We start from the raw sequence: 15,934 nt of genomic DNA on the forward strand, positions 1-15,934 counted from the left end.
GGGGACGTGGGGGGGAAATGGGGGGGACATGGGGGGCCGTGGGGGGACACGGGGGGGGGAAATAGGGGGACATGGGGGACATGGGGGGGACATGGGGGGGAAATAGGGGGACATGGGGGGGGAAATGGGGGGACATGGGGACGTGGGGGGGACATGGGGGGTACATGGGGGGGACATGGGGGGCCGTGGGGGGGACATGGGGACGTGGGGGGGAAATGGGGGGACATGGGGACGTGGGGGGGACATGGGGGGGGAAATAGGGGGACATGGGGGGGAAAATGGGGGGACATGGGGGGACATGGGGACGTGGGGGGGGATGGGGGGGGACATGGGGATGTGGGGGGGACACAGAGGGGAATGGGGACATGGGGGCCGTGGGGGGACATGGGGGGGCATGGGGGGGACATGGGGACATGTGGGTGGGACATGGGGACATGGGGGGACATGGGGGGGACATGGGGACATGGGGGGACATGAGGGGGACATGGGGACATGGGGGGACATGAGGGGGACATGGGGATGTGGGGGGGACATGGGGGGGCATGGGGACATGGGGGGACAAGGAGGGACGTGGGGATGTGGGGGGAACATGGGGGGACATGGGGACAAGGAGGGACTTGGGGACAATGGGGGGACATGGGGGGGCACAGTTGAGCCATGGGGACATTGGGACACAAATGGGGACATGGGGGGGGGGACGGAGGGGTGACGTGGGTCCCCCCCTTTTTGTCCCCAACCAGGCGGGAGCAGATGAAGGCTGTCCCCATCCTCCTCCTCGTCTTCTTCGGTCACACGGGTGAGTGGGGACATCTGGGGGCATTTGGGGACATTTGGGGACATTTAGGGACAGTGGGGTGAGTGGGGACCCATGGGGACATTTGGGGACATTTGGGGACAGTGGGGCGAGTGGGGACCAGTGGGGACATTTGGGGACATTTGGGGACAGTGGGGTGAGTGGGGATCTATGGGGACATTTGGGGACATTTAGGGACAGTGGGGTGAGTGGGCACCCATGGGGACATTTGGGGACATTTGGGGACAGTGGGGCGAGTGGGGACCTATGGGGACATTTGGGGACATTTGGGGACAGTGGGATGAGTGGGGACCCATGGGGACATTTGGGGACATTTGGGGACATTTAGGGACAGTGGGGTGAGTGGGGACCCATGGGGACATTTGGGGACATTTGGGGACATTTAGGGACAGTGGGGTGAGTGGGGACCAGTGGGGACATTTAGGGACATTTAGGGACAGTGGGGTGAGTGGGGATGTATGGGGACATTTGGGGACATTTAGGGACATTTGGGCACAGTGGGGTGAGTGGGGACCTATGGGGACATTTGGGGACATTTGGGGTGAGGAGGACCTATGGGGACCAGTGGGGACATTTGGGGACAAGGGGGGAGACCTGTGAGGCTGTGTGGGGTGAGTGGGGACCTATGGGGACATTTGGGGACATTTGGGGACAAGGGGGGACGTATGGGGACATTTGGGGACGTTTGGGGACAGTGGGGACCCATGGGGACATTTGGGGACATTTGGGGACAGTGAGGTGAGTGGGGACCTATGGGGACATTTGGGGACATTTGGGGTGAGGGGGACCTATGGGGACATTTGGGGGCAGTGGGGACCTATGGGGACATTTGGGGACATTTGGGGTGAGGGGGACCTATGGGGACATTTGGGGACATTTGGGGACATTTGGGGTGAGGAGGACCTATGGGGACCAGTGGGGACATTTGGGGACAAGGGGGGAGACCTGTGAGGCTGTGTGGGGTGAGTGGGGACCTATGGGGACATTTGGGGACATTTGGGGACAAGGGGGGACGTATGGGGACATTTGGGGACGTTTGGGGACAAGGGGGGACCCATGGGGACATTTGGGGACATTTGGGGACAGTGAGGTGAGTGGGGACCTATGGGGACATTTGGGGACATTTGGGGTGAGGGGGACCTATGGGGACATTTGGGGACGTTTGGGGACAGTGGGGACCCATGGGGACATTTGGGGACAGTGGGATGAGTGGGGACTCATGGGGACATTTGGGGACAGTGGGGTGAGTGGGAACCAGTGGGGACAAGGCTGTGTGGGGTGGGTGGGGACATTTGGGGACATTTGGGGTGAGGGGGACCCATGGGGACATTTGGGGCCATTTGGGGCACCCATGGGACCTCCCGGTGTCACCCTGTCCCCTCTGCACGCAGAGAGCAGCCCCGTGCCGGTGGCGAACTCCCAGAGGGGTGAGTTTGGGATTGGGGGGCTGAGCCACAATGGGGGTCCCAGACCCCATATGGGGGGTCCCAAACCCATACTGGGGGGTCCTAAACCCATATGGGGAGGGGGATTCCAGACCCCATACTGGGGGGTCCCAGACCCATACTGGGGGGTCCCAAACCCATACAGGGGGGTCCTAAACCCATATGGGGAGGGGGGTTCCCTATACCCATACTGGGGGATCCCAGACCCCATATGGGGGGTCCCAAACCCATACTGGGAGGTCCCAGACCCCATATGGGGGGTCCCAAACCCATACAGGGGGGTCCTAAACCCATATGGGGAGGGGGATTCCAGACCCCATACTGGGGGGTCCCAGACCCATACTGGGGGGTCCCAAACCCATACAGGGGGGTCCTAAACCCATATGGGGAGGGGGGTTCCCTATACCCATACTGGGGGATCCCAGACCCCATATGGGGGGTCCCAAACCCATACTGGGGGGTCCCAGACCCCATATGGGGGGTCCCAAACCCATACAGGGGGGTCCTAAACCCATATGGGGAGGGGGATTCCAGACCCCATACTGGGGGGTCCCAGACCCATACTGGGGGGTCCCAAACCCATACAGGGGGGTCCTAAACCCATATGGGGAAGGGGGTTCCCCATACCCATACTGGGGGGTCCTATACCCATACTGGGGGGTCCTAAACCCATATGGGGAGGGGGGTTCCCTGTCCCCATACAGGGGGGCTCCCGACCCCATACTGGGGGGTCCCAGACCACATACTGGGGGTCCTATACCCATACTGGGGTGTCCCAAACCCATATAGGGGGTCCCAGACCCCATACTGGGAGGCCCTATACCCATACTGGGTGGTCCCAGACCCCATACTGGGAAGTCCCAAACCCATATGGGGAGGGGGATCCCAGACCCCATACTGGGGGTCCCAGACCCATACTGGGAGGTCCTATACCCATACTGGGGTGTCCCAAACCCATATGGGGAGGGGGCTTCCCTATACCCATATTGGGGGGTCCTATACCCATACTGGGGGTCCCAGACCCCATACTGGGAAGTCCCAAACCCATATGGGGAAGGGGGTTCCCCATACCCATGCTGGGGGGTCCTATACCCATACTGGGGGGTCCTAAACCCATATGGGGAGGGGGGTTCCCTGTCCCCATACAGGGGGGCTCCCGACCCCATACTGGGGGGTCCCAGACCACATACTGGGGGTCCTATACCCATACTGGGGTGTCCCAAACCCATATAGGGGGTCCCAGACCCCATACTGGGAGGCCCTATACCCATACTGGGTGGTCCCAGACCCCATACTGGGAAGTCCCAAACCCATATGGGGAGGGGGATCCCGGACCCCATACTGGGGGGTCCCAGACCCATACTGGGAGGTCCTATACCCATACTGGGGGGTCCTAAACCCATATGGGGAAGGGGGTTCCCTATACCCATACTGGGGGGGTCCCAGACCCCATACTGGAAGTCCCAAACCCATATGGGGAGGGGGATCCCAGACCCCATACTGGGGGTCCCAGACCCATACTGGGAGGTCCTATACCCATACTGGGGGGTCCCAAACCCATATGGGGAGGGGGGTTCCCTATACCCATATTGTGGGGTCCTATACCCATACTGGGGGTCCCAGACCCATATGGGGAGGGGGATCCCAGACCCCATACTGGAGGGTCCCAAACCCATACTGGGGGGTCCTGAACCCATATAGGGATGGGGATTCCCTATACCCATACTGGGGGGTCCCAAACCCATATAGGGGGTCCCAGACCCCATACTGGGGGGGGTCTTGGGGGTGACTCTCGGGGGTCCCACAGGGGCAGTGCTGTACCCCTATGGCCTGGGGGTGGGAGACGCGACCACCCCCCACGAGGACGACGGGATGAGCCCCGAAATTCCCCTCTCGGAGACGTTCTCCTTTTATGGACAGTCCTATAAGTCCCTCTACGTGAGTCCCGGCCCTATAAAATCAACGGGGTGGGGATGGCGTGGGTTGGGGGGGTCGCATTGATTTGGGGACGTCATGGGTTGGGGTTGGGGCCGTCAGGATTTGGGGTCAACATGGGTTGGGGTCACGATGATTTGGGGTCAACATGAATTGGGGTCAACATGATTTGGGGTCAATATGATTTGGGGTCACCACGATTTGGGGTCACCATGGATTGGGGTCAACATGGGTTGGAGCTGTCAGGATTTGGGGTCAACGTGGGTTGGGGTCACCACGGTTTGGGGTCACCATGGGTTGGGGCCACCATGGATTGGGTTTGGGGTCACCTGGATTTGGGGTCACCATGGGTTGGGTTTGGGGTCACCATGGGTTGGGGCCACCACGATTTGGGGTCACGATGGGTTGGGGCCACCATGGATTGGAGCCACCATGATTTGGGGTCACCATGATTTGGGGCCACCATGATTTGGGGTCAACATGGCTTGGGGTCACCATGGATTGGGGTCACCATGGGTTGGGGCCACCACGATTTGGGGCCACCATGATTTGGGGTCACCAGGGGTTGGGGCCACCATGGATTGGGTTTGGGGTCACCTGGATTTGGGGTCACCATGATTTGGGGTCACCATGGATTGGGTTTGGGGTCACCTGGATTTGGGGTCACCATGGGTTGGGGCCACCATGATTTGGGGTCACCAGGGGTTGGGGCCACCATGGATTGGGTTTGGGGTCACCTGGATTTGGGGTCACCATGGGTTGGGGTCACCATGATTTGGGGCCACCACGATTTGGGGTCACCATGGATTGCTGCCACCATGGATTGGATTTGGGGTCAACATGATTTGGGGTCACCAGGGGTTGGGACCACCATGGATTGGGGTTGGGGCCACCATGATTTGGGGTCACTATGGGTTGGGGCCACCACGATTTGGGGTCACCATGGATTGGGGCCACCATGGATTGGGTTTGGGGTCACCTGGATTTGGGGTCACCATGGGTTAGGGCCACCATGGATTGGGGTCGCCAGGGTTGGGGCCATCATGGTTTGGGGTTGGGGCCATCATGATTTGGGGTCACCAGGGGTTGGGGCCACCATGGATTGGGTTTGGGGTCACCTGGATTTGGGGTCACCAGGGTTGGGGCCACCATGGATTGGGTTTGGGGTCACCTGGATTTGGGGTCACCACGATTTGGGGTCACCATGGATTGCTGCCACCATGGATTGGATTTGGGGTCACCTGGATTTGGGGTCACCATGATTTTGGGGTTGGGGTCACCTGGATTTGGGGTCACCATGGATTGGGTTTGGGGACACCATGGGTTGGGGCCACCATGGATTGGGGCCACCATGATTTGGGGATGGGGTCACCTGGATTTGGGGTCACCATGGATTGGGGTCACCATGGGTTGGGGCCACCACGATTTGGGGTCACCATGATTTGGGGTCACCATGATTTGGGGTCAACATGATTTGGGGTCACCATGGATTGGGGTCACCATGTGTTGGGGCCACCACGATTTGGGGTCACCATGATTTGGGGTCACCATGATTTGGGGCCACCACGATTTGGGGTCACCTTGGATTGCTGCCACCATGGATTGGATTTGGGGTCACCAGGGGTTGGGGCCACCATGGATTGGGTTTGGGGTCACCATGATTTGGGGTCACCATGAATTGGTGTCACCATGGATTGGGTTTGGGGTCACCATGATTTGGGGTCACCATGATTTGGGGTCACCATGAATTGGTGTCACCATGGATTGCTGCCACCATGGATTGGATTTGGGGTCACCATGATTTGGGGTCACCACGATTCAGGGTCACCACGATTCGGGGATCCGCGAAGACCTCCACCGTTAGGTCCACCACGTTTTGGGGTGACGTGGAAACCCCAAAACATCCCCCCTTCTTTCTTCCAGGTGAACAACAACGGGGTGGTGTCATTCGGGACGGGGGTCCCCGAGTTCACCCCACACCCGTTCCCGTTAGACGGCCGCCGTCCCTTCGTGGCCCCATATTGGGCGGACGTGGACACCAGGTTGGGAGGGGAGGTTTTTTATAGGGAAAGTCGATCCGCGGAACTTCTGGCCAGGGTGAGGCGGGACATCGCCCCTATTATCGCCACCCCAAATCCCGTCCCCGTACCTACGTGGGTTTTCGTAGCGACTTGGGATCGAGTGCCGTTTTTTGGGGCCGCATCCAAAAAGGTGAGGGGATGAGGTTTGGGATGGGGATGTTGGGGTGGGGATGTTGGGGTGGGGATACAGGGGGGATATGGGATGGGGTATGGGGTCATTGGGATGGGGACACTGGGGGGATATGGGATGGGGTATGGGGTCAGGGGGACATTGGGATGGGGACATTGGGGGGATATGGGATGGAGTATGGGGTCATAGGGACATAGGGGGACATAGAGGGGTATTGGGATGGTTTATGGGGTCATAGGGACATAGGGGGACATAGAGGGATGTTGGGATGGTTTATGGGGTCAGGGGGATATAGGGGGACATAGAGGGGTATTGGGATGGTTTATGGGGTCAGGGGAGGACATAGGGGGACATAGAGGGGTATTGGGATGGTTTATGGGGTCAGGAGGGGACATAGAAGGGTATTGGGATGGTTTATGGGGTCATGAGGACATAGGGGGACATAGAGGGGTATTGGGATGGTTTATGGGGTCAGGGGAGGACATAGGGGGACATAGAGGGGTATTGGGATGGTTTATGGGGTCAGGGGGATATAGGGGGACATAGAGGGGTATTGGGATGGTTTATGGGGTCAGGGGAGGACATAGGGGGACATAGAGGGGTATTGGGATGGTTTATGGGGTCAGGAGGGGACACAGAGGAATACTGGGATGGTTTATGGGGTCAGGGGAGGACATAGGGGGACATAGAGGGATATTGGGATGGTTTATGGGGTCAGGAGGGGACATAGAGGGGTATGGGATGGTTAATGGGGTCAGGAGGGGACATAGAGGGGTATTGGGATGGTTTATGGGGTTGGGGGGGGACATAGAGGGGTATTGGGATGGTTTATGGGGTCAGGGGAGGACATAGGGGGACATAGAGGGATATTGGGATGGTTTATGGTGTCATGAGGACATGGGGGGACATAGAGGGGTATTGGGATGGTTTATGGGGTCAGGAGGGGACATAGAGGGATATTGGGATGGTTTATGGGGTCAGGGGAGGACATAGGGGGACATAGAGGGGTATTGGGATGGTTTATGGGGTCAGGGGAGGACATAGGGGGACATAGAGGGGTATTGGGATGGTTTATGGGGTCAGGGGGATATAGGGGGACATAGAGGGGTATTGGGATGGTTTATGGGGTCAGGGGAGGACATAGGGGGACATAGAGGGATATTGGGATGGTTTATGGTGTCATGAGGACATGGGGGGACATAGAGGGGTATTGGGATGGTTTATGGGGTCAGGAGGGGACATAGAGGGATATTGGGATGGTTTATGGGGTCAGGGGAGGACATAGGGGGACATAGAGGGGTATTGGGATGGTTTATGGGGTCAGGGGAGGACATAGGGGGACATAGAGGGGTATTGGGATGGTTTATGGGGTCAGGGGGATATAGGGGGACATAGAGGGGTATTGGGATGGTTTATGGGGTCAGGGGAGGACATAGGGGGACATAGAGGGATATTGGGATGGTTTATGGGGTCATGAGGACACGGGGGGGCATAGAGGGGTATTGGGATGGTTTATGGGGTCAGGAGGGGACATAGAGGGGTATTGGGATGGTTTATGGGGTCAGGGGAGGACATAGGGGGACATAGAGGGGTATTGGGATGGTTTATGGGGTCATGAGGACATAGGGGGACATAGAGGGGTATTGGGATGGTTTATGGGGTCAGGGGAGGACATAGGGGGACATAGAGGGGTATTGGGATGGTTTATGGGGTCAGGGGGATATAGGGGGAAATAGAGGGATATAGGGATGGGGAATGGGGACATGCGGGGACAGGGGGATGTGGGGATATGGGGTCGTGGGGGGGGATATGGGGTCACGGTGACACAAGGGTGACGTTTGGCCCTACAGACGAACACCTTCCAGGCCGTTTTGGCCACCGACGGCGTCACCTCCTTCATCATCCTCAATTATGGGGACATCGAGTGGACCACCGGCATCGCCAACCAGGGGGACCCGCACACGGGGCTGGGGGGCGTCCCGGCACAGGTGGGGTTATGGGGTCGGGGGGGGTTGTGGGGTCAGGGGTGGGGTTATGGGGTCAGGAAGAGAGTTGTGGGGTGAGAGGTGGGGTTATGGGGTCGGGGGGGGTTGTGGGGTCAGGGGTGGGGGTATGGGGTCAGGAAGAGAGTTGTGGGGTCAGGGGTGGGGGTATGGGGTCAGGGGTGGGTTATGGGGTCAGGGGTGGGTTATGGGGTCAGGGGTGGGGTTATGGGGTCAGGAAGAGAGTTGTGGGGTCAGGGGTGGGGGTATGGGGTCAGGGGTGGGGGTAAGGGGTCAAGAATGGAGTTGTGGGGTCAGGAAGAGAGTTGTGGGGTCAGGGGTGGGGGTATGGGGTCAGGGATGGGGGTATGGGGTCAGGAAGAGAGTTGTGGGGTCAGGGGTGGGGGTATGGGGTCAGGGTTGGGGTTATGGGGTCAGAGATGGAGGTATGGGGTCAGGAAGAGAGTTGTGGGGTCAGGGGTGGGGGTAAGGGGTCAGAAAGAGAGTTGTGGGGTCAGGAAGAGTTTTGTGGGGTGAGAGGTGGGGGTATGGGGTCAGGGGTGGGGGTACGGGGTCAGGAAGAGAGTTGTGGGGTCAGGGTTGGGGTTATGGGGTCAGAGATGGAGGTATGGGGTCAGGAAGAGAGTTGTGGGGTCAGGGATGGGGGTATGGGGTCAGGGTTGGGGTTATGGGGTCAGAGATGGAGGTATGGGGTCAGGAAGAGAGTTGTGGGGTCAGGGGTGGGGGTATGGGGTCAGGGTTGGGGTTATGGGGTCAGAGATGGAGGTATGGGGTCAGGAAGAGAGTTGTGGGGTCAGGGGTGGGGGTATGGGGTCAGGGTTGGGGTTATGGGGTCAGAGATGGAGGTATGGGGTCAGGAAGAGAGTTGTGGGGTCAGGGGTGGGGTTAAGGGGTCAAGAATGGAGTTGTGGGGTCAGGAAGAGAGCTGTGGGGTGAGAGGTGGGGTTATGGGGTCAGGGTTGGGGGTATGGGGTCAGGGGTGGGGGTATGGGGTCAGGAAGAGAGTTGTGGGGTCAGGGATGGGGGTATGGGGTCAGGGTTGGTGTTATGGGGTCAGAGATGGAGGTATGGGGTCAGGAAGAGAGTTGTGGGGTCAGGGGTGGGGTTAAGGGGTCAAGAATGGAGTTGTGGGGTCAGGAAGAGAGCTGTGGGGTGAGAGGTGGGGTTATGGGGTCGGGGGGGGTTGTGGGGTCAGGGGTGGGGGTATGGGGTCAGGAAGAGAGTTGTGGGGTCAGGGGTGGGGGTATGGGGTCAGGGGTGGGTTATGGGGTCAGGGGTGAGGGTATGGGGTCAGGGATGGGGGTATGGGGTCAGGAAGAGAGTTGTGGGGTCAGGGATGGGGGTATGGGGTCAGAAAGAGAGTTGTGGGGTCAGGAAGAGTTTTGTGGGGTGAGAGGTGGGAGCATGGGGTCAGGGTTGGGGGTATGGGGTCAGGGGTGGGGGTATGGGGTCAGGAAGAGAGTTGTGGGGTGAGAGGTGGGGTTATGGGGTCAGGAAGAGAGTTGTGGGGTCAGGGGTGGGTCATGGGGTCAGGGGTGGGGTTATGGGGTCAGGAAGAGAGTTGTGGGGTCAGGGATGGGGTATGGGGTCAGGGGGGGGTTGTGGGGTCAGGGGTGGGGGTATGGGGTCAGGAATGGGGGTATGGGGTCAGGGGTGGGGGCATGGGGTCAGGAATGGGGGTATGGGGTCAGGGGTGGGGTTATGGGGTCAGGAAGAGAGTTGTGGGGTCAGGGGTGGGGTATGGGGTCAGGAAGAGAGTTGTGGGGTCAGGGGTGGGGTTATGGGGTCAGGGATGGGGTATGGGGTCAGGGATGGGGGTATGGGGTCAGGAAGATGGTTGTGGGGTCAGGAAGAGTTTTGTGGGGTGAGAGGTGGGGGTATGGGGTCAGGGATGGGGGTATGGGGTCAGGAAGAGAGTTGTGGGGTCAGGGCTGGGGGTATGGGGTCAGGGGTGGGGGTATGGGGTCAGGGGTGGGTTATGGGGTCAGGGGTGGGGGTATGGGGTGAAGAATGGAGTTATGGGGCCAGGGGTGGGGTTATGGGATCAGGAAGAGAGTTGTGGGGTCAAAGGTGCGGTTAGGGGTCAGGAAGAGAGTTGTGGGGTCAGGGGTGGGTCATGGGTTCAGGGGTGGGGTTATGGGGTCAGGGCTGGGGGTATGGGGTCAGGGGGGGGTTGTGGGGTCAGGAAGAGAGTTGTGGGGTCAGGGGTGAGGTTATGGGGTCAGGAATGGGGGTATGGGGTCAGGAAGAGAGTTGTGGGGTCAGGAAGAGTTTTGTGGGGTGAGAGGTGGGGGTATGGGGTCAGGGTTGGGGGTATGGGGTCAGGAAGAGAGTTGTGGGGTCAGGGGTGGGGTTATGGGGTCAGGAATGGGGGTATGGGGTCAGGAAGAGAGTTGTGGGGTCAGGGGTGAGGTTATGGGGTCAGGGCTGGGGGTATGGGGTCAGGGGTGGGGGTATGGGGTCAGGAAGAGAGTTGTGGGGTCAGGGATGGGGGTATGGGGTCAGGGGGGGGTTGTGGGGTCAGAGATGGAGGTATGGGGTCAGAAAGAGAGTTGTGGGGTCAGGAAGAGTTTTGTGGGGTGAGAGGTGGGGGTATGGGGTCAGGGTTGGGGGTATGGGGTCAGGAAGAGAGTTGTGGGGTCAGGGGTGGGGGTAAGGGGTCAAGAATGGAGTTGTGGGGTCAGGAAGAGAGTTGTGGGGTGAGAGGTGGGGTTATGGGGTCAGGGTTGGGGGTATGGGGTCAGGGGTGGGGGTATGGGGTCAGGAAGAGAGTTGTGGGGTGAGAGGTGGGGTTATGGGGTCGGGGGCGGTTGTGGGGTCAGGGGTGGGGGTATGGGGTCAGGGGTGGGTTATGGGGTCAGGGGGGGGTTGTGGGGTCAGGGATGGGGGTATGGGGTCAGGGTTGGGGTTATGGGGTCAGGGATGGGGGTATGGGGTCAGGGGTGGGGGTAAGGGGTCAAGAATGGAGTTGTGGGGTCAGGAAGAGAGTTGTGGGGTCAGGGGTGGGGGTATGGGGTCAGGAAGAGAGTTGTGGGGTCAGGGGTGGGGGTATGGGGTCAGGGTTGGGGTTATGGGGTCAGAGATGGAGGTATGGGGTCAGGAAGAGAGTTGTGGGGTCAGGGGTGGGGGTATGGGGTCAGAAAGTGAGTTGTGGGGTCAGGAAGAGTTTTGTGGGGTGAGAGGTGGGAGCATGGGGTCAGGGTTGGGGGTATGGGGTCAGGGGTGGGGGTATGGGGTCAGGGGGGGGTTGTGGGGTCAGGGGTGGGGTTATGGGGTCAGGAAGAGAGTTGTGGGGTGAGAGGTGGGGTATGGGGTCAGGAAGAGTTTTGTGGGGTGAGAGGTGGGGTTATGGGGTCAGGGATGGTGTTGTGGGGTCAGGGGTGGGGTTATGGGGTCAGAGGTGGAGATATGGGGTCAGGAACGGAGTTATGGGGTGAAGAATGGAGTTATGGGGCCAGGGGTGGGTTATGGGGTCGGGGGGGGGTTGTGGGGTCAGGGGTGGGTTATGGGGTCAGGGATGGGGTATGGGGTCAGGGATGGAGTTATGGGGTCAGGGGTGGGGGTATGGGGTCAGGGGTGGGGTTGTGGGGTCAGGGGTGAGGGTATGGGGTCAGGGATGGGGGTATGGGGTCAGGAAGATGGTTGTGGGGTCAGGAAGAGTTTTGTGGGGTGAGAGGTGGGGGTATGGGGTCAGGGATGGGGGTATGGGGTAAGGAAGAGAGTTGTGGGGTCAGGGGTGGGGGTAAGGGGTCAAGAATGGAGTTGTGGGGTCAGGAAGAGAGTTGTGGGGTGAGAGGTGGGGTTATGGGGTCAGGGTTGGGGTTATGGGGCCAGGGGTGGGGGTATGGGGTCAGGAAGAGAGTTGTGGGGTGAGAGGAGGGGTTATGGGGTGAGAGGTGGGGTTATGGGGTCAGGAATGGAGTTATGCAGTGAGGAATGGAGTTATGGGGTCAGGGGTGGGGGTATGGGGTCAGGAAGAGGGTTGTGGGGTCAGGAAGAGAGTAGTGGGGTGAGAGGTGGGGTTATGGGGTCAGGAAGAGAGTTGTCGTGTCAGGGGTGGGTTATGGGGTCAGGGAAGGGGGAATGGGGTCAGGAAGAGAGTTGTGGGGTGAGAGATGGTGTTATGGGGTCAGGGGTGGGTTATGGGGTCAGGGGTGGGGTTATGGGGTCAGGAGTGGAGTTATGGGGTCAGGAATGGAGTTGTGGGTTAATTAACGGGATTTAACTATTGGGATTTGTGCATAAGTAACGGGATTTGGGTCCTAACCAATGGGATTTGGGGCATAAGCAATGGGATTTGAGGCGTAATTAATGGGATTTAGGGCATAATTAATGGGATTTGAGCATAACTATTGGGATTGGGGCATAATTAATGGGATTTGGGTCCTAACCATTGGGATTTGGGGCAAAATTAATGGGATTTGAGTTCGACTATTGGGATTTGGGTCCTAATCAATGGGATTTGGGGCATAATTAATGGGATTTGTGCATAAATTATGGGATTTGGGCATAACTATTGGGATTTGGGTCCTAACCAGTGGGATTTGGGTCATAATTAATGGGATTTGGGCATAACTATTGGGATTTGGGCACAATTAATGGGATTTACGACATAATCAATGGGATTTGAGTACAGCAATTGGGATTTGGGTCCTGAGCAATGGGATTTGGGGCATAATTAATGGGATTTGAGTTCGACTATTAGGATTTGGGTCCTAATCAATGGGATTTGAGCATAAAGAATGGGATTTGGGCATAATCAATGGGATTTGGGTCCTAACCAATGGGATTTGGGGCATAATCAATGGGATTTGGGCATAACTATTGGGATTTGGGCATAATTAATGGGATTTAGGACATAATCAATGGGATTTGAGTACAGCAATTGGGATTTGGGTCCTAACCAATGGGATTTGGGGCATAATTAATAGGATTTGAGTACAACTATTGGGATTTGGGGCATAACTAACGGGATTTGAGTACAACTATTGGGATTTGGGGCATAACTAACGGGATTTGACTACAACTATTGGGATTTGGGGCATAACTAATGGGATTTGAGTCTAACTATTGGGATTTGGGTCCTAACCAATAGGATTTGGGGCATAACTAACGGGATTTGAGTCTAACTATTGGGATTTGGGGCATAACTATTGGGATTTGGGTCCTAACCAATGGGATTTGGGGCATAACTAACGGGATTTGAGTACACCTATTGGGATTTGGGGTCAAATGACCTTCCCCCACCCCACATCTCACCCCCCACCCCACATCTCACCCCCCACCCCATATCTCCAGGCGGGTTTTAACAGCGGGGACGACGTGCATTATTACAACATCCCGGGATCTCGGACGCCCGCGGTTTTACGCATCAACCAAACCTCCAACATCGGGGTTCCGGGACGTTGGGTTTTTAGGGTCGATGAGTTTACGGTGACAGAGGGACCCCCGTTGTCCCCTACCGACCCCACTGATGACCCCACAACGAAGGGGGTGGGGACGGAAACCACGCGCCCCAAAGATAACGGGACGGAGGAGAGGGAATACATCTGCGAGTGGTGAGATTTGGGGTTTTGGGGTGGGGGGGTATTTGGGGTCGGTTTTGGGGTCGGGGGAGTTTGGGGACATTGGGGGGTCGGGGGTGTTTGGGGACTTTGGGGGGGTTGGGGACATTTGGGTCTTTTTGGGGTTGGGGATATTTGGGTCCTTTTGGGGACATTTGGGTCCTTTTGGGGTTGGGGACATTTGGGTCCTTTTGGGGTTGGGGACATTTGGGTCCTTTTGGGGTACTTTTTGGGGTTGGGGGCATTTGGGTCCTTTTGGGATTTGGGGGACATTTGGGTCCTTTTGGGGTTGGGGATATTTGGGTCCTTTTGGGGACATTTGGGTCCTTTTGGGGTTTTGGGGATATTTGGGTCCTTTTGGGGACATTTGGGTCTTTTGGGGGTTTTGGGGACATTTGGGTCCTTTTGGGGTTGGGGACATTTGGGTCCTTTTGGTGTCCTTTTTGGGGTAGGGGGCATTTGGGTCCTTTTGGGGTTTGGGGGACGTTTGGGTCCTTTTGGGGTTGGGGATATTTGGGTCCTTTTGGGGTTGGGGATATCTGGGTCCTTTTGGGGACATTTGGATCCTTTTGGGGTTGGGGACATCTGGGTCCTTTTGGGGTTGGAAATATCTGAGACCTTTTGGGGACACTTGGATCCTTTTGGGGTTGGGGACATCTGGGTCCTTTTGGGGTTGGGGATATTTGGGTCCTTTTGGAGACATTTGGGTCTTTTTGGGGTTGGGGACATTTGGATTCTTTTTTGGGTTGGAAATGTCTGAGACCTTTTGGGGAAATTTGTGTTATTTGGGGTTTGGGGGACATTTGGGTCCTTTTGGGGATATTTGGGTCCTTTGGGGTATTGGGGACATTTGGGTCTTTTGGGGGACATTTGGGTCCTTTTGGGGTTGGGTACATTTGGGTCCTTTTGGAGTTGGGGATATTTGGGTCCTTTGGGGGACATTTGGGTCCTTTTGGGGTTTGGGGGGCATTTGGGTCTTTTTGGGGACATTTGGGTCCTTTTGGGGTTGGGTACATTTGGGTCCTTTTGGGGACACTTGGGTCCTTTTGGGGTTTTGGGGACATTTGGGTCCTTTGGGGGTTGGGGATATTTGGGTCCTTTGGGGTTTTGGGGACATTTGGGTCTTTTGGGGGACATTTGGGTCCTTTTGGGGTTGGGGACATTTGGGTCCTTTTGGGGTTGGGGATATCTGGGACCTTTTGGGGACATTTGGGTCCTTTTTGGGGTTGGGGACATTTGGGTCATTTTGGGGTTTAGGGGATATTTGGGTCCTTTTGGGGACACTTGGGTCCTTTTGGGGTTGGGGACATTTGGATTCTTTTTGGGGTTGGAATGTCTGAGACCTTTTGGGGACATTTGGGTCCTTTTTGGGGTTGGGGATATTTGGGTCCTTTTGGGGACATTTGGGTCCTTTTGGGGTTGGGGATATTTGGGTCCTTTGGGGTTTTGGGGACATTTGGGTCTTTTGGGGGACATTTGGGTCCTTTTGGGGTTGGGTACATTTGGGTCCTTTTGGAGTTGGGGATATTTGGGTCCTTTGGGGGACATTTGGGTCCTTTTGGGGTTTGGGGGACATTTGGGTCCTTTTGGGGACAGCTGGGGCCGATTGGGTCCTTTTGGGGACGCGTGGGTCCCTTTGGGGTCCCACCCTGACCCCCCTGTCCCCACAGAAGGGCACCGCAAATCCGAGGCGTCACCACACACCAATAAAATCCCACTGAGCACCGCGGCCCCGTCTGCGTCTGTGGGGATCATATGGGGTCTTATGGGGTCACATGGGGTCACATGGGGTCTTATGGGGTCACATGGGGTGATATGGGGTCACTTGGTGTCATATGGGGTCACATGGGGTCTTATGGGGTCACATGGGGTCACATGGGGTCATATGGGGTCTCATGGAGTCACATGGGGTGATATGGGGTGATACGGGGTCACGTGGGGGAATATGGGATCACATGGGGT

At 57.6% G+C, this 15,934-nt stretch overlaps 1 protein-coding gene across 1 annotated transcript; it reads left to right on the forward strand.

Annotated features, from left to right (window-relative positions):
* The first annotated feature begins 589 nt into the window (after positions 1-589).
* Positions 590-15,732, forward strand: LOC149914056 (sushi, nidogen and EGF-like domain-containing protein 1). The gene is made up of 7 exons (XM_090128161.1): positions 590-796; positions 2,206-2,241; positions 4,067-4,197; positions 6,118-6,405; positions 8,256-8,393; positions 13,707-13,966; positions 15,643-15,732. Coding segments are annotated over exons 1-7 (993 nt in total). The 5' UTR covers positions 590-657; the 3' UTR covers positions 15,644-15,732.
* Positions 15,733-15,934: the final 202 nt, after the last annotated feature.

Source organism: Phasianus colchicus, chromosome 32, assembly GCF_987193195.1.
Source record: "Phasianus colchicus chromosome 32, bPhaCol1.hap1.1, whole genome shotgun sequence".
Lineage (NCBI taxonomy): Eukaryota > Metazoa > Chordata > Aves > Galliformes > Phasianidae > Phasianus > Phasianus colchicus.

Coding starts and splice junctions, on each gene's coding strand:
- LOC149914056 (XM_090128161.1), top strand. CDS start 658: ATGGGGACATTGGGACACAAATGGGGACATGGGGGGGGGGACGGAGGG. Junction 797..2,205: donor CGTCTTCTTCGGTCACACGG/GTGAGTGGGGAC, acceptor CTCTGCACGCAG/AGAGCAGCCCCGTGCCGGTG. Junction 2,242..4,066: donor GGTGGCGAACTCCCAGAGGG/GTGAGTTTGGGA, acceptor GGGGTCCCACAG/GGGCAGTGCTGTACCCCTAT.